Source organism: Corylus avellana, chromosome 1 (genome assembly GCF_965113065.1).
Source record: "Corylus avellana chromosome 1, dhCorAvel1.hap1.2, whole genome shotgun sequence".
Lineage (NCBI taxonomy): Eukaryota > Viridiplantae > Streptophyta > Magnoliopsida > Fagales > Betulaceae > Corylus > Corylus avellana.
In genome coordinates this window covers 24,109,415-24,133,054 of record NC_142490.1, presented here as the reverse complement: position 1 = coordinate 24,133,054, position 23,640 = coordinate 24,109,415, and the positions used below count along the sequence as shown (strand labels likewise).

The following is a 23,640-nucleotide window of genomic DNA, read 5'->3' as shown; positions in this document are numbered from 1 at the left end:
AATAGAAATAAGATTTAATTGTATAATTTTAATTAAATTTAAATAAAATTATATGTGGCATGTGGATACTCTTCACGTGCCATGTGGCACGTTAAGAACCTTTTTGACGTGCCACATGTGGCACGTCAATAAGGTTCTTGACGTGCCAGTATGGCACGTCAAAAACATCCTCGGGAAGGTGCGCCTTTTTCCTGCTGCACCTTCCCAGCTTGCACGTCGCATCTCTGCGCAAATTTTTCTTCTTTTTTTCTTTCTTTTTTTTTCTTTTCCGCCAAGTCTCCTGTACCTGCGTCTTCTTCCCTCCCATTTCTTTCTCTCCCCGCGCCCAAGTACTCCTCCGCCTGCAAATTTCTTCCGCCATTTGTTTTTTCTCCTTCAACCCAGCCCGACGTCGCGCGCCTCTACAGCATTTGCATTTGTCTCACCCCGGCCATTTCTCGTTTTTTTCCCGTGGTGTTCTCTCTCTCGGTGGCTCTCTCTCTCGCCGGCGCACGTCACCGCCGTTACTCCCTCCGGCGACCACAACCTCAAGCTCCGAAGGCTCTCTCACGCTCTCACTCGTTCTCCTACTCGAAAATCAGGTATATATATATATATATACACAGATATTTATATATGGGTTGGGTTTATATATATATATAATCTGCAGATTATATGGGTTGGGTTTATATATATTTGCAGCTTATATATATATATATATATAATCTGCAAATATATATATACAGATTGTATATGTATAAATTAATTATATATATATATATATATATATAAATTAATTTATTTAATAGATAATTAAATAAAGTATATAAAAAATGTAATTTACAATGTAAATTAATTTTATAGGTTAAGTAATTAATTTATTTGCTTAAGATATATGTTTTGTAATATATTTGAATAGTTTGACATGTTTGGTTTGTATATGGTGAGAATATTGTTTAATGTATTTGCATGCATGCATGTACAATTACGTACCTTGGTAGTTTGAAATTATAAGATGAAAAAATTTTTGCATTTGGATGTAGACCCATATTTTGTGTAGGTTTTGATTAACAACGACATATCTATTTCTATCGATTCGTATGTGAATGGTTTAGTAAACGAAAAAAAAGAAAACCAACATTTAACCTAACTAGCTATATGTAGTTTATTTAGGGTGCCCATATGTAATTTACTTAGGTTTTGCATATTAAGATTATGTAGATGTTATAATTAAAAGTCAATTTATGTGTTTGTTTATTAAGAGTGAAAGTAAAAAAATTGAAACGATGTAGTTAAAGAACCACAAAAAATAAAAGAACATCTAAGTAACTAATTTCGATTTATTTTATTCAGTTAGGGTCCCATTACTTAAAGCTATGGACAAGAGTTGGATGACAAAGTTTAGGGGTACAAGGGAATACAGAGACGGGTGTAGATCATTCGTGGACTTTGCAGTTAGGAACTGCACAATCCCTGATGGAAAAATTCACTGCCCCTGTAAGGTGTGTCGTAATAAGCAGCGCCACCCGCCGGATTTGGTATTTGACCATTTGACAGGGGGTAAGGGAATAATGATTGCATACAGAACCTGGTATTATCACGGGGAGAGGCCTGTCCGGGATCCTGTTGCAGTCTCTTCGTCGTCTACCATGAACACGGATCAGGGTTTAGGCGCAGCACAAGGTGAAAACATGCGGTCAATGTTGCGTGATTTATTCGGCATGCACGATGTCATGGAAGACAATTGTGAGCCTGAAGTTGCGGTGCAGGGGAATGAAGAAACTGTGAATGAAGAAGCCGACGGCAGTGACATAGTAAAGTACAGTAACTTGCTTAAGAAGGCAGAGAAGCCACTTCATGATGGGACGAAACATAGCAAGCTTAGCGCTACTGTACATCTGTACAACTTAAAGTGTGTTGGCGGACTTAGTAACACAATATTTTCATCTTTTCTTGAGTTCATCAATCAGTTGTTGCCTCCTAGTGATGAAGCTTTGCCGGTTAATACATATGAGGCAAAAAAATTTCTAAGGGACATGGGCCTCGGGTATGAGAAGATCCCGGCGTGTCCTAATAATTGTATGATATTTTGGAAGAACGATAAGGATTTGGATACATGTGCTGTTTGTGGAGTATCTAAGTGGAAGGATGACATTCAGTTGGATGAGGATGGGCAACCCATATCATCGAGTAAGAAACGCCCGGTGAAGGTGTTGCGGTGGTTTCCACTTATACCACGACTACAGAGATTGTTTATGTCAGAGCATACTGCTCCTTACATGAGGTGGCATGCAGAAGGCCGGACTAAGGACAGTGTATTGAGGCATCCGGCCGATGGTGAAGCGTGGAGGGCATTCGATAATTTGCATCCAGACTTCTCGGCGGACAGCAGGAACGTCAGGCTTGGTCTAACCTCGGATGGATTTAATCCATTCGGAAACATGAGCACATCCCACAGCACTTGGCCTGTAATGCTTGTACCGTACAACTTGCCTCCTTGGACGTGCATGAAACAAACTTCATTTATACTATCGCTGATAATCCCGGGCCCAAAGTCACCTGGAATGGATCTAGATGTCTACCTACAACCCTTAATTGAGGAGTTACAAGAATTGTGGACTGTAGGTGTACGCACATTTGACGTGTCCAAAAAAAAGAATTTTGTGCTACGAGCCCAGTTGATGTGGACAATTAATGACTTCCCGGCATAAGCAGATTTGTCTGGGTGGCCTAACAGGGGTGAGAAGGCATGTCCCTGCTGTATGTACTCGACGAGGTCCAGGCGGTTAAAACACGGCAGAAAATTTTGTTATATGGGGCACAGGCGATACTTGCCTATTGATCATCCGTGGAGGAGAAATAGAATAACATTTGATGGCAAACAAGAATTTGAATGTGCCCCAGATGTGCCAAGTGGAGATGAAATTCTTAGACAATTGCAAGATATGGCATATGGAGATGAGAATGCCGGTAAGGCAAGGGCGGAGAAGAAGAAAAAAGACAAGAAACGGAAGAAGAGTGGGGCGACAGAAAGAGAAGGCGATACTGCCAACGTATTGTGGAAGAAGAAAAGTGTTTTCTTTAGATTGCCGTATTGGAAAGATAATCTATTGCGGCACAATCTTGATGTCATGCACATTGAGAAAAATGTGATGGACAACATTCTTGGTACAATACTGGACATTCCGAAGAAAACAAAGGACAACATCCAAGCCCGCACAGACTTGCAAGAAATGGGGTTGAGACATACACTTCATCCGTACATAGGCGAGGATGGTAAAACATATATGCCCGCAGCTTGTCACACGATGTCTAAGGAAGAGAAAACTCAGTTTTTGAAAGTGCTTCGAAATGTAAGGGTGCCGGACGGATATGCCTCTAATATTTCTCGATGTGTACGACTTAGTGATTGTACGATATTCGGGTTGAAGAGCCATGATAGTCACGTAATTATGCAACAACTTCTCCCTATTGCATTGCGTGGATCATTGCCAGGAAACGTGGTAAGACCACTTGTCGGGATTTCTGCATTCTTCAGGGGCATATGTTCAACGTCATTGACACGAGATGATATGGACCGATTAGAGGGTGACATTTATATTACTTTGTGCCAGATGGAAAGGGTCTTTCCCCCAAGCTTTTTTACTGTGATGGTTCACTTGGTCGTGCATCTTGTCCGTGAATGCCGACTTGGTGGACCGGTACAATATAGGTGGATGTATCCGGCAGAGAGGTAAAATAGCTTTACTAATATTCATATTTATGAATTTTTATTTTATATGAAATCGTCACTAACTATAATGAATGAATTATGATCATATGTAGAAGCCTTGGGGTGTTCAAATCTAATGTCCGCAATAAAGCGGCTCCTGAGGGATGCATTGCGGAGGGTTACATAGCAACGGAGTTGGTTGCGTTCTGCTCAAGGTATCTAGACCACGCACCAACATTTCACAATAGGACTGTAAGAAACCCAGATGGTTCAAAGGGGGCGGGAACACGAGTTATCCTCGACCGTGTCACATTGACACAAATTCACCGATACATTATTTTTAACTTACGGACGTAAGTCGTGTTAGTAGTGTATACAAGTTCAATATCACCTTGAACCCTTAGTTGTGAATTATAATATAATTGAAACGTTGTATTGTAGGGTGCACATGGATACACTTAGGCGTTCATGCAGTAGGGGGCGAACGACGGAGGATCAGTTTGAAACCCAACATCATGCGCTATTCTCCGATTGGTACCGTGACTACGTAAGACTACCGTGACGTTTAACTGTTACTGACCCATTATATTTAGTTATTGATTCATAACAACTAAAGAAACTTTCTTATGGTCAATTTTTACGTATGTGCTTACAGGTCGATCGATTGGACGATCGACAAAGGAAGGAATTAGGTCACAAACTGGTAATGCATTGTAGAGGGCCGAAGGCCACAGCGACTAGATATAACAGATATGTGATTAATGGAAAGCTGTTTCGCACTATTGCATGCGATGCTGGAAAAAGGACCCAGAATAGCGGGGTGTGCGTGCCAACAGTTGATGGTGAAACGTACTATGGAAAGTTGACGGAAATAATTGAGGTGGAGTACTTCGACAGGACTAGGTATGTTTTGTTCAAGTGCGATTGGGCGGATAACACGAGGGACAGGGGGTACAAAGTTGACGAGTATGGCATACTGCTTGTCAGCTTCAAAAACCTTGTCCACCGGGGCCAGGAAATTACTGATGAGCCGTATGTGCTAACGTCACAAGTTGACCAAGTCTTTTACGTCCAAGATGAAAGGGACCCTGATTGGGCTTGTGTTGTAAGAACTAAACCTAGGAACGTATACGACGTTGGACAAGGTGAAAGTTCTGATGATGAAAGTGTTAGCTACCACGAGTGTGAGCCGCTCCTATTGACCAGCGGTAATGAAGTGGATCCCCAGGATGACATTGACTACATCCGACAAGACTTAGATCCGTATGTGATTTAAAAAAATTTAAAACTTTAATAATATATATCGTTCACATTTATTTTGACGTATTTAATGTTATTTCTTTCTACATTGATTGATTATATTGGTGACTTTTTTATCTATTATATACATAATTAATTGAGTATATTATGTGTTTTGCAGGTTGACATGAGTACGCGGGGGAAGAGTAGACGACGACGGTCCCCACAGATAGACGACCAGGGGTATAGACCCTTGCTCCCTAAGCATAGGGAAGGGTCTCAGCCGGTTCCCTATGATCTTGGCACTCCATGTCCTACCATGAGCGAGTTAGGTGTATGTGGACATGGTGAGGTAGAGATGATGTTTCCCCATGAGTTGAACACGGGTATACCATACAGTGAGCCATCGCAGCTAGATGATAGCGAGACACAATACTATGGGGAGCATGCGGATGATGGCTCAGGTGACTTGGAGGCCGAAGATCCTCCAGAAGTGTTGGGCGTTCGACAACTCCGGACAATAAGTAAGTATATATGTTTAAAAAACTCAGTTTGAATATGTATAAAATTTATGTAGTAATTCATTAAATTTGAAATAAATAAATTTTGCAATTATTAATGTGTTAGGTACCAGGGGAGACGGGAGCACCCAATTTCAGGTGGTGGACATCCCACCATCGAACAAGAAGTGGGAGGTCCCCCTTGGCCAAAAAATTGTCTGCGAGTACAATAAAGCATGGCAGCCCGTAGGATTTAGCGGGATGAAATTCAGAAGGGAGGCCGGGAACGTCATAAGGGCAGGGACTTATGTTAAGCTCCGGGATGAATGGGAGCATGTACATCCTCGTGCGAAGGAAGATATATGGGACACCCTTATGGTATGGTTACATTTTTTCTCATATTTTAGCAGATGTATTTCAATATTTTAAACATTAAAGTGTGTAATTATACGCCTAATTTGTTCAATTTATATATGCAGACTCAGTTCTACATGTCGCCTGAGTACAATATTGAGGCGATTAAAAGGGACACCTTCAAAGATATGGGCACAAAGCTGAAAAGTTGGAGACACTCTGTAAAAAAATCATTAAAAATTCAAGCGGGTGATACTCCAGACTCAGTGAAGGCGAGAATGGGTGAAGATGCCGTTAGGAGATACGACCCAGTGGACTTGAATGTCTTGTTGGCGAGATGGTGCGACCCGAAAAATCAGGTACGTCAGGAGTGTTTTCAGCAATTACGAGCTTCAAAACATTTTATGAATGACATATGTAGAAGTTAATTTTTAAAGAAAAATTAAGAAGACAAAATGAGCAATTGGCTAGTGGAATTAATTGTAGTTTCATTAATTCTAATTGGGTTAGGCCTGACATTTTAAGACTTATATACATGTAGGAGTATGCTGCCAAGATGAAAGAATTGCGAGCAAAAAACAACACGCCTCACTGCACTGGGTCGATGAGCTATGCTAGAGTGACACATCAAGAGGTACTTATATATATATATATATAATCGGTTGTTTAAGTAAAAAACACGTCTTAATTTTTTTTTGTATGCAGACCGTAGACGCGGGGGGCACTCCTCCAACTCGAGCGGAAAGTTACATCAAGACTCACACATACAAGGAAGGTGGCTATCCGAATGACGTGGTCAGAGAAAGATGTGTAAGTACTCAAGCATATATATTTTGATAAATTATTTATGATTAACGTTCCTTATACGAGATACTAACATATTTTTTAATGTACAGGAGAGGATGATGGAATTGGCGCCTACTGACCCGGCAAATACTGATACCATGACAGAAGGGACAGTACGGTGGACACCTAATGACGCGTATGCTCAAGCGCATGGAAATAAGCCGGAGTATGCTGGTAGGGTCCGAATGTGCTGCCGGTGCGGGGCAGCATACATTCATACTATACACCGTCCCAGACACGGTCTCAAAATTCTTGGAGCTCCTCGTTCTCATAGATGACAGATAGAATCAGAGAACTTGAAGATGAGCGGGCAGCACAAAAAAGTGCAATGGATGAGATGGCGAGGCAGATTGAAGCACAAAAAGCCCAGATAGCAGAGAAAGATGAAATGTTTGAGGCTCGTTTCCGCCAGCTTGAGGCAATGTTCGGGTCGATGTCTGGGTCTGCGCCCCCGAGAGGTAATTCTATGTTTTAATTTGTTTTATAACAATTGTTCACTGTTAGAATAACTGTTACAAACCCCTAGTTACAGTGGTCCATTTTAAAACTTACGTATATTTGCATCATATTATAGAATAATTTTTAATTTTTGTATTGATTATTATTGGTTCACAATTCATTCGCAGGTAATGCAAATTAGGAGTTGGAGGATGATTGTGTTGAGTAGAGCGCCATAGGGCTGGTCATCACTTTTTGTTAAGTTCTACATACATATTATTGTTGCCATGTTTTGTATATAGTTAGATCTCACTATATGCTTGTTGAGACTAATTGAAACTAATTTCTAGTAGATACTCCAGAAATGTTTTATTGTATATTTGTTTTGCCTTGTGTTAGAACGTTTTTTTGATTTATATATATGTTTTGTTATGTGTTGTGTTGAAATGTAGTATGTGTGTTGAAATTTTGTTTGTTGGATATTGGATACATATTATTAATGAAGTTGTGTTGTGTTAGATATATATATTGGATATAGAATTTTGTTTAATGAAATTGTGTTGTCTTGGATATATATATTGGATATTGAATTTTGTTTAATGAAGTTGTGTTGTGTTGGATATATATATTGGAAATAGAACTTTGTTTAATTAAGTTGTGTTGTATATATATATATTGGAAATAGAATTTGGTTTAATGAAGTTGTGTTGGATATATATATTGGAAATTGAATTTTGTCCAATGAAGTTGTGTTGTGTCGGATATATATATTGGATATATAATCTTGGATATATTATCTTGTTTAATGAAGTTGTGTTGGATATATATTTACTTGGAAATTGATTATGGATTGGATTATGGATAGTAGATTATATATGTAGATGGATTGTGGATTATGGATTATGTAGGTGGATTGTATTATGAATGTGTATTATGTATTGGATTGTGGATTATGTAGGTGGATTGTATTATAGATGTGTATTATAGATTGGATTGTAGATTATGTAGGTGGATTGTATTATGTATGTGGATTAGATTGTGAATTATGGATTGAATATTGAATTTTGTTTAATGAAGTTGTGTTGGATATATATATTGGATATTGGATATTGGATATTGGATTTAGTTTAATGATATATATGTTGGATTTTGGATATATGTTGGATATATATTGGATGTTGGATATATATTGGATGTTGGATATTGGATATATATTGGATGTTGGATGTTGGATATTGGATATTGGATATATATTGGTTGTTGGATATTGGATATTGGATATTGGATATATATTGGATGTAGGATGTTGGATATTGGATGTAGGATGTTGGATATTGGATATATATTGGTTGTTGGATGTTGGATATTGGATATATATTGGATGTAGATTATGGATTGGGGATATATATTCAATATATAGATTATGTGTATTATAATTCATTATATATAGATTATGGATTATAGATTATGTGTATTATATATATTCAATATATAATATCAGGAATATCATAAATATTTGAAATATCAGGAAAATCATGAATATTTGAATATCAGGCATATTAGAATTATTAAAAAAAAAAAAAAAAAAAAATTTTGACGTGTCAAACTGTTTGGCACGTCAAAAAATCACACATGCAAAAAAAATCACACGTGCAAATTTTTGACGTGTCAAAATGACACGTCAAAAATGTTTCTGACGTGTCACAATGACACGTCAAAAAGATTTTTGAAGTGTCATATTGACACGTCAAAAAGGTTTTTGACGTGTCGAAAATGGCACGTCAAAAACACTTCTGACGTGTCAAAATGACACGTCAAAAATTTTTGACGTGTCACTGTAGCCACGTCAAAAACTCCAGTTTTTTGACACCTACCCTTTTAACGGTCGACAAACGTCAAAAACGACGCGTCAAAAGAGGTTTTTGACGTGTCAATACCATTGACACGTCAAAAACCCCTAGTCAAAAACAAAATCAATTTTTGTAGTGATCTCCTCGGCAATTCTCACGATCCCTGTCTGAGCGGCAGAGTGAAGGGCCGTAGCTCCTTCTATGCTTTTCAATTTTAAGTCATCCGGACGCATCGATTTCAGCAGTTGTTCTACAAAATTGGCGTGTTTTGCAATCGCAGCTGTGTGAAGGGCTGTCGTTCCCTCTTCCGTTATGCGAGCTCGAACGCAATTTGGGTCTTCCGCAATTAAAGCCTTAGCAGCCTGCCAATCACCTTTAAGAGCAGCTTGAAGGAGGGGAGAAAACCCGGCACGCCCTGCAACTTTTTGTAACCAAACGTATTAATTACAACTTTTGGGTGATAAGTTATGCCATTTGGAAGCAAACAAATTGGAAGAACTAAAATATCTTCTAACCCAATGTATTTATAGCAATTAAACGTAGGAAAAATTCTTACAAAATAATTTGAAACGGACTCTTGCTTACATGCGGTAATGAAAACTAACGCATGGTGCTGTAGTCCAAACGACCCCGTTTTGGGTCGTTTTGGACAATAAAAAAATATTTTTTTTTTTTAAAAAAAGAAAATTATTAAAAAACTAAAAAAATAAAAGAAAAATCAAAGGGTTGCTCTAGCCCTTTTTTCAATGCCTTTCTGCAGCTCCTTCACAGCGATGTCAATCTCAGTATCTTTCAAAGTAAGAAACCCCCATGCAGTCGTTTTGGACTACAGCACCAAGGCGCGTCGACTTATTGTTTTTGATCTGGACTGCCCGAATCATTATTCTACAATGATCGAACGGCTGAAATGAAAAACTGGTTTTGGCGTTCCCTGAGATTTCTGCCGGCGACGAAACAGAAACCCAGAAATGGAACCGATATTTCAAACGTTTTCACTTTTCACAATCAAACAATTGGATCTGTTTGTTAACCGAACACAACAAACAAAAATCGATCAAATTCAAAACTCAAAAAAAAAAAAACAAAGTTTGTCAGATTTTCGTACCTTCTAATTCAATCCGACGATTGGAAATTCCTCTCCACCTTGGCCATGGGGTGGTTCGTCACCCTGGACCGGCCATGGGGTGGCCGGGGCCACCTGCTTGGCCAAAATGGGGTGGTCCGGCCACCCCATTTTGTCCAGCTACCTTTTGATTTTTCTTTTCTTTTTTTCTTTCTTTTTTATTTTTTTAGGTTTTTAATATTTCTCTTTTTCTTTTCCCTTTTTATTTAAAAAAAAATATTTTTTTGTTGTCCAAAACGACCCAAAATAGGTTCGTTTTGGACTACAGCACCAAGCCTGATCCAGGTGTTTTATATACTATGGGAACACGGATTAGGATCTCTTCATATCTTCTAAATTATGTAAATCTGAGCTATTTATTACATTTAATGGTCTAAATAAATACAAAGTTTATGTATTATTGAGGCAAATGAATTTAACACGTTGAAAACTAAAATTCATTATCTCGGTAACACACAAACTGTTATATCTGTTTGGACCATTAGATGTAATGGAGGATTTAGATTTAAAAATCCGAAGGGTCTCAATCCTGGGAACACCAAGGGAACCAAAAGTGGTACTTTAAATTTAGAGTAACATTTTTTGTTTCCTTAACATTATTTTAATATAAAAAAACTTTTTCATTCCTCTATATTTTCTCTTTCATTTATTTGAAATAATATTTAGGGATAAATGTAAAATTGGTCCAAGTAGTTGGTTTGAATTACAAATTATTTCTTGTCGTATAAAAAGTAATTTATAAGTCTATGTAATTAGCCTAAGTTAGAAATTACTAATTGTGGTATAAAAAATAATTTATAGGTCCTCATGGTAAATCAAAATAATATTTTACCCTCTAAAATCAATTAGTCAAACAAATGACTTGCCCCATAGAGGGAATAAATGCGGCCACAAATGGCTGTTATCAAAGGCGAAACAAAGGGTTCCGTAAAGGACAAACTTACCGAAATCTTTGCAAGCATAAGAGCATTCTTAGCAAATTCAACAAATTTTATTCATCAAAATAACTAAAAATACGTTTTTCTCTATTTTAACTATCAACTTTTTTAAAGCACACTTAGCAACCTCACTATTTTAATTGTCAATTTTTACTATTTCATTTAAATTTTTTTTTTTTTCAAATACTTCTTTATATTTTGTTTTTACTTTTTCAAGGAATATGGAAAAGAGAAAATTTATATTATTTTTTATTCATTTGATAAGTAAATAGTACTCACTATCCCTCGCCATTTATTTTGGGTTAGAACGATGAAGCTGAAAATTGAGAATTTTAGTAGCTTTTTTTAAGTTATCACAAAAAAAAAAAAAAAAAAATTAGTTTTGGCGAGGATAAAAAAAAATGCTCTAACATAATCAGTACCGCAAAAGGCTAAATCTAGGTCACCGACGAGCAGCCACACAACTAGAAATAAAAACAGGCGAACAAAAAGGAAAGTGTCCACCCAAAAGGTCAGCAGCAACAATGGAGCAGAAAAAACTAGAACCCACACAACAAAGCAACAAAGGAAACAGCTAAATAGAGAGGTACTTAGTACTTACCCCCATTGGCTTTACCTGGGCCTGGCTCCTCTACAGATAACCGCACGAATTCTCGTTGTGATGTCCTAGCATTTAAGCTACTTCCTTGAGATAAGTCGGTACCTCCGGCAACCGCTCCCTGATCGAACGGTGTAGGAACTGATGATACGGAACCTTGATGGATTTCATTATGATCAGAATACGATGTCGTATGACGAAGACTAGAGTTGTCGGGGGAATACGCAGTTCTAGGAAATGATAGAAAAGAAGAGAATCTTTGTTGATGATCCATAACTTGTCTTCGACGCATGTTGGTTGCACCTTCTTTCATTTTTTCTTTTTCTGGTTTTCGTAAAAAATAGATCTGAGAGAAAATTGAAATATGAACATTTTTATATAAGTTAGACATTTAGAGAGAGAGAGAGAGAGAGAGAGAGAGAGGAATGATTCAAGAGTAAAAGAGAAAAATGCTCAAGTCATGATGATAACAACAACCATGTTGCTTCTCAAAAAAAAAAAAAAAAAACAAACAAACAAAAAAAACAACTATGGTGAATATTTATTTCAAGTAATTGACAGTACTTACTATTCGAATGCTAGCCGTTACAGATCGAGCTTCAGAGCCTCTAGAGCGGTACCAAGAAACGGTGAGTCTTTTGATACTCAACCTTGCAGATGCAGGAGTTTTGGCTACACAGTCGGGTAGATTTATAAGATAATATTCTATTGAGATAAAAACAAATGGATAAAACCAACCTCCCTCCCATTTTTTTTTTTTTTTTTTTTTTTTCAACCTCCATCCCTTTTGTTTGTAATTTCTTCTACTTTGCTGTTTGGCTTTATTGTTGTTTCTTTGCTGCTACCGCCGGACTTGAGAACTGTCGGGTGGAGTTTTGGCCAAACAGTCGGGTAGATTTATAGGATAATATTCTATCATTATAAGAGAGAGAATTGCTTCACTTACAAAGGCTTTTACAAACAAAGCCTTACAAACTGACGTGGAAAGGAAAAAGACAAAAAAAATTGGGACTAGCTGCCCGTGATGGAATCCCCTAACTTGGCCTCCTCCTGCTTCTCAATCTCCTTCACCCGGCCACATGGTTCCCAAAAAGGTTTAAAATTGCATTTTTTATTTATGGAATCGCAACGCCAAACTCACTACAAGTCCCTTCTATGCGGCTCATAACGAATAATCACGCTTGAATAAAATGATCACATTTAGATAGAATAGTCACAATTGAAGTCTTTTATCGACCTTTCCAAGGAGTAAAAAGAAAAAAGAAAAAACGAACTGAAAAGAGAAATGGGGGGAAATTGTATGCATAGCCTGCAACAATAATTTTAAAGTGCTACCTGCCTTGGCCCCCCTTCCCCTGTCCCAAACTGTTTCCAGAGAAAAGAAAAAGAAAAAAAAAATGTCAAGTTCTAATCAAATGGGCTTGCGAAAATTAACTGGTCAAAGTCGGCTTAATTTTGTGCGTGATATGCATGGTTTCAAGAAATTATTATTATTATTGTTAGGAATAAATTCACACTACAAGCCTATCAAATTCTGGACCCAATGGCCAAGGATAGGCCCATGAAGATATTAATTACAGAGCAATGGCTATTTAATTAATTAATAGTCTTATATTCCAATTAGGATAATATTGGAATAAAGAAGTCCTACTTATCTCCATAAGATGACTACTCAAGATTATCTCTACAAGATGACTACTCAAGATTATTTCTACACGATATCTGTTGAATGTTTATCTCTACATAATAGTTATTGAGTTCTATCACAACTCTTGACTCTCAAACCAATTCAAATAAAAAGATCCAGTCCAAGTCTACTCCAGCTCCCCAATCCTATAAATAGGCCCCTACACAAAGTACTAAAACATTTTGAATCCTGAAATATCCTCACACATATGATTGAGTTTATTGAATTATTGTGCGCCGCAGCATAATATATCTCTTGTCCCCGGTTCCCCGGGGACCCCCTTGACAATATTGCCTTTTTTGTAGTAATTTGGAGTGCACGACGACGTATTGAAGATCCCAAAGAAAGCGCATCCACCGTGTGGAAAAATATTCTAACAGTTTGGTGCCGTCTGTAGGGACGACTAGTTCGTTTCTCATATATAAAAAAAAAATAATAATAATAATAATAATAATAATCATCACAGTGTGACCAGGCATTCCGGTAACAACCCACCGGAAGTACTCTCCGATTTGCGTTGTCCCTAGCAAATCTGCACAAATCCGCATCTCAGATTTATGTTCACTGCTTCAAGTGAAATCACGTTCATTCCTTCACCACCAGATCGCCGGCTACACACCTCTGCAGGTCGCCTGTCGCAGATCCCTGCAGGTCTCCACCGCCATTCGCAGACTCGTGCCCCTGCAGATAGTCACCCCTGTTCGCACCCACACAGCAGGAGACCCAATGCCAGCGACAGTGGCGGAGCCACGTTAGCCTTTGGGGTGCCACGACACCCCCAAAGGTTTTAATTTTTTTTTTTAAAAAAAAAGGTTTAAAAAGAGAGTTGTGCAATCTTTGATAAATTTCTTTCCTAAAACATGTATGGGATCTTTTAGACATTTGATGCATCACTCGTTGTAGATAGCCTGCTTGTAACATCTCATTATACAGAATATGATTTAGATTTAATACTTGATGATTTTGTACTTCTAAGAGACCGTAAAGTGCAATTCTAGACACTTATTTATTTTATTTTATCTTTTTGTATTTGTCTTTTTGATATAGTGTCGACATGTCATATTTCTAATATATTAATTTAAGCACATATTTATGAACTTTTATAGATATTTTTTTTGTTATGCATATATTTTGTGAATTACCAAATTTTTAGGGTAGAGAAAATTTTTAGTACGCCAAAAAAAAAATTTTAGGACGCCAAAAATTTTTTTTGCGGCACCCCCAATATGAGTTGCCTCGCTCCGCCACTGGCCAGCGAGACCCGAACGCACAGCATCGCCGTTCATCCCAGATCCGAGCCTCTGGCACCGAAGCTCCACAGCACCGTTGTTCGAAGCAATCCAGAACGCTGAGCATTGCTGCCGAAGACTAACGCGTGCAGCACGGCTCACCAGTGCCGAAGCTCCAGACCTGCAGCACGGCCGGATATTCACTACCTGCCACTGCCGGAACCTCCAAACTCGCACCTGTGACCGCCGTCAATGCATATGAAGGAACGATGTGCTACTGTGCTGGGAGGCTTGTGAAAAAGAAAAGAAAGAAGAAAAAGGTGCTGCGCAGGAAAGAAAAAAGAAGAAAAAAATAAAAGAGAAAGAAAAGAAAGAAGAAAAAGGTGCTGCGCAGGAAAGAAAAAAGAAGAAAAAAATAAAAGAGAAAGAAAAGAAAGAAGAAAAAGGTGCTGCGCAGGAAAGAAAAAGAAGAAAAAGGTGCTGCGCAGGAAAGAAAAAAGAAGAAAAAAATATAAAAGAAAAAGAAAAGAAAGAAGAAAAAGGTGCGCAAAAGAAAAAAGAAGAAAAAAAAAAAAAAAAAAAGAAAGAAGAAAAAGGTGCTGCGCAGGAAAGAAAAAAGAAAAAAAGAGAAAAGAAAAAGAAAAGAATAAAAAAAATATAATAGCATGTGAAGGGCTGTACGTTGGAGGAATTTGGAGAAGAAAATTGGCGTTTGGTATCAGGTTTAATTCTTATCTAGCATATATTTTTATTCTAGTTTAGGAATAGGCTATTCTGATTTAAGTTTATATTCCTATTCTAGTTTAAGAATAAGCTATTCTGGTTTAAGTTTATATTTCTAGTCTAGTTAAAGAATAGGCTATCCTGGTTCAAGTTTATATTCCTATTTTTGCTTAGGAATAGACTATTCTGATTTAAATTTCAAATTTGGTTTTGATTGGTTGTGAAAATAAGGTAATTCTTATTTCAAATTATTACATTTCGGGGATACTCTATCCCGAATAAGAAGAAATTTCGTCATGGTGACAACAACACGATCAGGAAGTGTGGCAATCCGGCAGGGAAAGTCACAAACGAAAATAGCCAACCATGTTGGTCCATTGGTCAAGCCTAATTTGAAACCGGTCAACCACGCCGGCCAGATTGACCCAATAGATCCAGTTATCAGCATCAACCATGTTGATCCCATAGTTCAGCAGGGACAGGTTCAACACAACATACCTCCCCATCAACCGAAAATAGGAGATCCTGAACGCTTTGCAGCAATGGCAGTGCAAATCGAAGCTTTGACACGGCAAAATGCAGAACTTCGGCTACGAGTATCAAAGCAGTCTCATCGCGAGGAAACCCGTGGTAGGCGGGATGAAGAAGAGCACATCAACCGTGTTAGCACTCATATTCAACCAAGAGGAGGACACCAAGAAGACAACTTCAAGCGGCATGCAAGCCGAAAGGAGGAAAATCGGGTGAATGATAGCAAAATCAATGGTACCCAAGATAGAGAAGACGAACTCAACAGGAGGATGGCAGAGTTTGACAAGAGGTTCATCAACCTGGAGATGGAAATGAAGAATAAAGGGAAGGACACCTTTGTGGAGAAGATGTTGCAGGGAATTGGCTCACCTTTTTCCCCGCAGGTGGAGGAATACCTCCTATGATGAGTTATAAGGGTGTCGAAGATCCAGTCGAACACTTAGAAGATTTTCGGTCACATGTGCGCCTCCTTGGCATCCCAGATGAGGTGGCTTGTAGGTTCTTCCCCCTCACTTTATCAGGAAGTGCCCGGAACTGGTTCAGGAAGTTACCCTCGGGCTCAGTCGACAAATTTGAGGATCTAGGCCGAGTATTCTTAACTCAGTTTATGACTTCACGGATTCGGAAGAAACCACCGTTCTATTTGCTGACTCTGAAGCAGCGAAGTGATGAAACCCTGAAGCAATTCATAACTCGGTTCAACCTAGAGAAGATAGAAATTGAAGAACCCTCAGATAACCTAATATACTCGGCGATTTATCATGGGCTCTTGACCAAAGAGCCGGTGATGAGGAAGATGGCACGAAAACCATCGAGTAATCTACAGGACTTGATGGGCAAGGTATAGGAGTTCATCAATGAGGCTGATATTCTAGAGGCGATAGATAGCACAAGACATCCGGGACAAAAAGAAGATAAAAACAAGGAAGACTACTTCTGGAATCGGGTGTAGCAATGACAGGAAATAGCAAGGAACACGAAGCATCAGAAGAAGTACTATCAGTAGTACGCCCAGAATTTGGTTTATTTATGCTTTTATGCTTTTATTATTTGATTGTCTTTCAATAATAAATTTGATTTGAATAAAGGGCAATGCTGATTTAAGCATCGGAGTGTCGTCAGTTCCCCGAGGACCCCCTTTGACAATTACTCTTTGGTAGACAGGACAAGGAGAAAACCTTAGACAAAAACAAGGAGCTACCCTAAGGCGAATAGGGAACAAAAGGTTAGTATGTTGAAAGATTTATAAATTATTGTTTAAAGGTTATTGTGCAGGTTTGGATTATCTTTATGACTTGGAGAGGGGCCCAGGCATGATCCCCGGGTATATCGGAACTAGGACGAGTTTAACCCTCGGGCAAAGGATAGAGTTGGGGGTGCTCCCGGGAACTCAGGCGATGCCAAAAACAGAGCAGAAAAGCTCCAACTGACAAGCTCAAAGCACACTCACTAGGGAGACACGAGTCTTGGATAAGGTCAAATAAGAAGCCGCCAAAAGGCTTTGACTAAATTTCCATTATCCAAGTATCATTGGCTAAGGGAATTGGGGGTAACTGTTGGGAATAAATTCACACTACAAGCCCACCAAATTCTGGACCCAATGGCCAATGATAGGCCCATGAAGATATTAATTAAATAGCAATGGTTATTTAATTAATTAATAGTCTTATATTCCAATTAGGATAATATTGGAAGAAAGACGTCCTACTTATCTCTATAAGATGACTACTCAAGACTATCTCTACACGATATCTGTTGAATGTTTATCTCTACATGATTGTTATTGAGTTCTATCACAACTCTTAACTCTCAAACCAATTCGAATAAGAAGATCCAGTCCAAGTCTACTTCAGCTCCCCAAGCCTATAAATAGGCCCCTACACAAGGTACTAAAACATCTTGAATCCTGAAATATTCTCACACATATGATTGAGCGTACTGAATTATTGTGCGCCGAAGCATAATATATCTCTTAGGAATTTTCTAACTTTGGCCTCGAAGTGTCCCCAGTTCCCCGGGGACCCCCTTGACAATATTGCCTTTTTTGTAGTGATTTGGAGTGCACGACGACGTATTGAAGATTCCGAAGAAAGCGTATCCACCGTGTTGAAAACTGTTCTAACAATTATTATTATTATTTTAAAAAAATTTTAGTGTCTTTGTATATTTTTATTGAGTTAACATTTTTTATTTATTTATTTGTATTTTTTTTTTCTACTAATTGATAATGAAACCCACATGTAAGTTAACAAATTTAATGCCAAATTTACAAAAGAGATGATCCAAAGCTAGTTGATAGAATAAATTGAATAGTATATAAGGTGTCTACGAAAAATAAATGTTAGAATGCTAAAAAATACTAAAAAAAAAAAAAAAAGAAAAGAAGAAGAACCATTTATCTACATTAATTGTATAAGCCATGACGATGCCCCATTCAAGCCCCATTAATAAGAAAAAATGGTTACTAAGGCCCATACTCCCATATATAAATTTCATACTGAAATTTGGTGCATTATGTATGTACTTTTTTTTAAGATATATTGACTTAGGCATCAGAGTGAAACCTCGCTGGCATACCCAACAAGTTCATTTGCTTATTATTATTGTTTTGCAGCGATCATGGGAACGTCAAGAACGAGATCAAAGATTTAGAGCACATCAAAGAACATGCAATTCACCTTGTTCATAAACTATTCTAACAGTGCATATGCAATTATTACTATTATTGTTTAGGCATCAAAGTGAGACCTCGCTAGCACACCTGGCAAGCTCATTTGCTTATAATTATTGTTTTGCAGCGATCATGGGAACATCAAGAACATGATCAAATATTCGAGCACATTAAAGAATGTGCAATTCACCTTGTTCGGAAATTGTTCTAACTGTGCATATGCAATTATTATTATTATTATTGATTGGGTTCACATTTGAGAAAATGTTTATGTGGGATCCACTTAAGAAAATTGTTTTTTTTTTGTTTTTTTTTGTTAAGCAGAAAACAATACTAATAAACATGCTGCTTTTGAAAAAAAATACAAACATAAGTGGAGCTAAAATATATATATAAAAAATAATAATAAATAAATAAATAAATAAAAAGAAAAAAAAAAGTTAAAGCTTAAAACCCCTGAATTTTTGTACGTACAATTGTTATTTACTTCGTCGGTTTTTAAATCAAGCTTTATCGCTTTAGGTTTTTCACTTCGCTCATTTCATCCAAAACTGCTTATGTGGCATTATAGGGATTAATGTCACATAAAGAATTTGCCATGTCTTTAGGGGTGGACAGATTAACCGGTTATCGATTACCGGCCGTGTACCGGTTTCGACCAAACCGATATCCTTATCGATTAAATTTTTTATACCGGTATGCTTATAGGTTTGGTTCGGTCTGGTTAGAAATTTCATATCGGTTAACCATTTAACCAATATAAACTGTTAAGTAGGGATGCCAAAACGACGTAGTTTTGGGATTATATATATACATATATAACCTTATCTTAATTTGGGTTTGGGTAGGTTTAATTTTTTTTTAGTGATGGCATTTGATGGGATTTCTTTGTCTTTGGTGAAAGCATTTTTCATTAACTAGTTTTGTTAGTCTAATTAGCATCCATTATGTTAATTAGTCCATTTGCTTTGGAAAAATTTATTATATAATATATAAAAAAAAAAAAAAAAAGTTGTGGTGGATCAATATAAAAAAGCTTCAATTTTTAGCTCAAAAAACAAATATTTGGGTCCCAACAAAAAGTATTTGGGCCCTCAAAAATAAAAATAAAAAAAAACTCATTTTTGGCCCAACAAAATAAATCAATATAAAGCCCTCGGTTAACGTTAACCGGTTTAACTGAACCGTTTAACCGTGTACCGTTATAACCGATAATTTCGGTTAAAATTCTTATTGGTTCGATATCGGTTAATAAACCGTTTAACCAAAAATTATCGGTTAATAACCGATAAGAGCCAAAACCGAACCGTTTTGACCGATTCCTAGGCCTACATGTCTCATGCCACATGTTGAAAAATGCTATATTATCTCCATATTTGGTTCATTTCATTTTACAAATTAATTATTAAATTTGTGAACTTATGTCGACCTCACATAAGTCAATAGTGGACCTTACAAATCTTATGGTTGATTTATTGAATTTGTTGAAAAATATGAGCTAAATATAGAGAATTTATTGACAATACCATTTCTCTTTTTTATTTTATTGTGGACACCACGCCTAGTGTGCCCCCTTCCCTATATATATATATATATATATATATATATATATATATATATATATATTTGTTGGTATTTTTAACATTTAACATAATGTGTGGACATAAAGCTCGATCGGTTGGAGATCAGACCTTATGAACTAGTAACCTCCGTTTCATTAGACATGATCTCAGCTGATTGAACTACTTCTTGGGTAGGAACATAATCTCTCACTCCTCTTTCTATTATTATTTTTCTTAAATTTAGTTCCTACTCCTAAAAAATTAAGTTCATGTTTTTTTATAATGTCACAAATTTTTTTTAAATTTTTTTATGTTTTGATTTGTTTTTTAAGAGAAAATTATATTTTTAGTTTTAAGAATAAAAAAAAAACATTATGAAACGAGGCCAACATTGTCGACTCTTAGGCATCATGTTGGCCTGGAATACCCAACCCAGTGTCTTACTGGTCGGGATGCAGGAACCTTTCTGGGAACCATGGTCATGGGTAGGCATCGAGGATTATTAAAAAACATTAATTACGTATCACAAAGAATCTTGAAAGAATATAATTTTTTGATTTAAAGTGAGATGAGATGATCGAGTCATTTATCTTCTACAAACGTGCATCTAAAAGACTAAAAGTAACGTGTATATTAAGCTATTAAAAAAAAAAAAAAAAGCATGTGATGAGCACGTGCTACGTACGTTTAATTTTTAGAAAACATAAATATTTCACAGTTAAGGAATACATATCAATTTGTCTATGTAGGAAATTTGTGTTCCCATTTTATGGTATTTAACGACATAAATAATGCCATGTGATAAATATGTTAGCATGTTCTTTAAAAAATTTAAATAATTTGGCATCATTTACGCCGTTGGATACAACAATATTAAATCATAACAATGAAATAACTTCTCTATATTTCACTTGAAATGAAGAGTGCAATCTACTCTATTGTAATTGAGAATAACTTTAATCAGGTCATGGTTTAAACTGAGTGTTTTGCACCCTTGAATAGAAAGTAGACACTTAAGCTTGATACACTAAAAAATAATATAACCTTTCACAGCAAATAATTTTTTTTTTCTTAACAAAATACTCATCAACAAAACCATTAGAGACTCAACTGTCGAGGGCTAGGAAGTGGGTGGGGTTTTGATGGTGGGTGTTCGGTTAGAATGAATGGAAAAGTCCATGATATTAATTTGAATTAAAGATACGATTTTTTTGTTTTTATTATATTTGGTGTTTTTACCTGATGTGTCAAATTTCTATTAAAAGCTATAAAATAAAATTTTACACCACATTCTGATAGAATTAGCTCTCATTGTAATTCTCTTTACAGGACCATAAAATTAGAAAAGGAACAACAAATCTCTCTTTCGAAAAAAAAAAAAAAAAAAAAAAAGGAACAACAAATCTCCTGGTCCAAGGTGTCTTTAACCTCCGTGTAGTAATTTAAGAAAGTAGATATACATGACTAACTACCATCCCTTTAAATACCATTTTTCTTCTCCATTACAGAAACCTCCCTGTGTCTTTCAGTACTCCATAGAAGGAAACTCAGAAATGGCCAAAGGAAAAATTGGTTGATGGGTATGTTCTAAAACCTTGCTCATCATATATTTATTTCTTATTTATTATATATAATCTTTCTTTTTTCTCTTCTGAGTGTTACTTTCACATGTTCTTGCAATATTTGTGAGCTAGAATGATATATATAGAGCCCAACAGCTTATCACCCATCTTGTGTTCTTGTGTTAAGATTAAGGACACTATTCCTTTCCAAGCTTGGGTTGCCATGACCAAACAAATTACATTGCCATTAATTGTGCTAGAAATCATTGAAATACACGGATAGATAGACGACGAATGAGAGAGCTAATATGGAGCTCACACGTCTAAACAAATTTTGAGTTGTCCACTCGTCTGATTGGGCAGGTAATTAAGCTTATAAAAACCTTCTCATATTTATTGTCCGAATTATTAATAATTCGAACAACAAATTGTTAAAATATTTGAATCAATCCATGAAATATGATAGTTGTAGGATTAGTCAATGAATGATGTGAGTGGATCTTTTCTAGGGTTTATTCCTTTGGACCTAAATCTCTTATAAATATCCTATTGATATTTATCTTTTCTATTTGTAATTTTTTTGTTGTTTTGGTTTAATTATCTTCTGTTTGGACATTGGTTGCCTAGAAAATTGAATAAAAGTTAGTAAACCTATATGTATGTATCTATGGAGTCTAGTTATCCATAAGTGGAAAAACCCATAGGCATATAAATCGAAATAGATTTTTCGATTTAGATTCGATACTCGATGATTTTGTACTTCTAAGAGACCGTAAAGTGTATTTCTAGACACATTTTTTTTTTTTTGTTGATATTTATATCTTTTTGATATAGTGCCAACATGTTACATTTCTAATATATCAATTTAAGCACATATTTATGAACTTTTATAAATATTTTTTTGTGATGCATATATTGTGTGAATTACCAAATTTTTTAGGATAGAAAAAAATTTTAGGACTCCAAAAAATTTTAGCGACACCCACAATATGAATTGTCTGGCTCCACCATTGCAACTAGGTGGAAGTAACCTAAATAGCTCAATCAACTATGCCAGCATAGTGGATGCTTGAGATTATGGCACAGAGAACAACTGCTTCATAATTTCATCACAATTGCTTCGTGATCTCAAGCGAAGAATTTGTAATTCTATATATTCGGATATCGCTAGATTTGAATATGATATTACTGTAGTCTGTATTGTTCAAATTCCCAGAACTCTGATCACTCAGCTATCAGCAGTTGATTGCTTCATTTCATCGGATATTCTAGGGAAGACATTGAAATCTCAGATACAGTTGTAAATATTCAGATTTCCCGCCATAGTACTGTGGTCGATGCATGTTAAAAATAATTTTTTTTTAAAAAAAAAAATGATTGAAAAGCATGTGGGTTTATTAACTGGATCGCATTATATTGGTAATTTGAGATGAACTTTTGAAAGGACTTTCCTTGAATCCTTAATATTATTAATTCTCTAGTGTCAGTAGTGTGTATCTTGTTAGAGAATATTAGGCAAATTGATTTCATTGTAATTGATTGTAATCTCCTCTAATCAAATTTAATTGATTTGATGGTAATCAAATTATTTTGATTTGATTATCAAACTTATCCACCTCAATTCTCCTATAAATAGGAGTATCATGTATTGTAAAAGACATCAAGCAATAAGAACATAATGTAACTCTTTGAATTTTATCTGTGGAGGTAGGTTATAGACAGAACCACTTCTTCATATCTTGTGTGTGTTTGTTTTGTTTTTTTGTCATGGGATGTTTGAAAATCTATCAAGCAAAAGGCACTTGTATCTTTGCAATATTTGTGACAAACACCATTTTTATGCTGTGAAAATAAATTTATTCTTAATTTTATAGAGTAGAATTTGGCATTGTTACTAACTGACATTTACTTATGGCCATCACCTAAAAGTAATTGAATCAAAATCTTGTTGCCTTGTTATTTCATATAAACTGTTTTTGTTCTTATATATGTCGTGTACAGCTTTCAAAAACAAGTTCATTTCTTCAATTTATCTGCTGTAATGAATTTCCATTGCTGATAATATTTTATCAGTACAGCTACTATTTACCAAAAGTAT

At 36.3% G+C, this 23,640-nt stretch overlaps 2 protein-coding genes across 2 annotated transcripts in view; one reads left to right on the top strand and one right to left on the bottom strand.

The window, feature by feature from the left end:
• Positions 1-12,266, bottom strand: part of LOC132171199 (uncharacterized) — a 19,290-nt gene extending 7,024 nt beyond the window's left edge. Inside the window, exons 1-2 of the mRNA XM_088519391.1 lie at positions 12,146-12,266; positions 11,581-11,923 (exon numbers count right to left, since the gene is read on the bottom strand). Of these exons, the coding sequence (XP_088375517.1) occupies positions 11,581-11,890 (310 nt within the window). The 5' untranslated portion in view covers positions 11,891-11,923; positions 12,146-12,266. The remainder of the gene's footprint in view (positions 1-11,580; positions 11,924-12,145) is intronic.
• LOC148588148 (uncharacterized) lies at positions 1,551-4,967 on the top strand. The gene is made up of 4 exons (XM_088512361.1): positions 1,551-1,675; positions 3,940-4,044; positions 4,133-4,238; positions 4,347-4,967. Exons 1-4 carry the CDS (start codon positions 1,551-1,553, stop codon positions 4,965-4,967), a joined length of 957 nt encoding a protein of 318 aa, XP_088368487.1.
• Positions 12,267-23,640: the final 11,374 nt, after the last annotated feature.

Excerpts from the sequence above, each read along its gene's own strand:
- LOC148588148 (XM_088512361.1), top strand. The coding sequence starts at position 1,551 with ATGATTGCATACAGAACCTGGTATTATCACGGGGAGAGGCCTGTCCGG. Across the intron at positions 1,676-3,939 it reads GCACAAGGTGAAAACATGCG|GACTGTAAGAAACCCAGATG; the intron begins GTCAATGTTGCG and ends ATTTCACAATAG. Across the intron at positions 4,045-4,132 it reads ATTATTTTTAACTTACGGAC|GGTGCACATGGATACACTTA; the intron begins GTAAGTCGTGTT and ends GTTGTATTGTAG.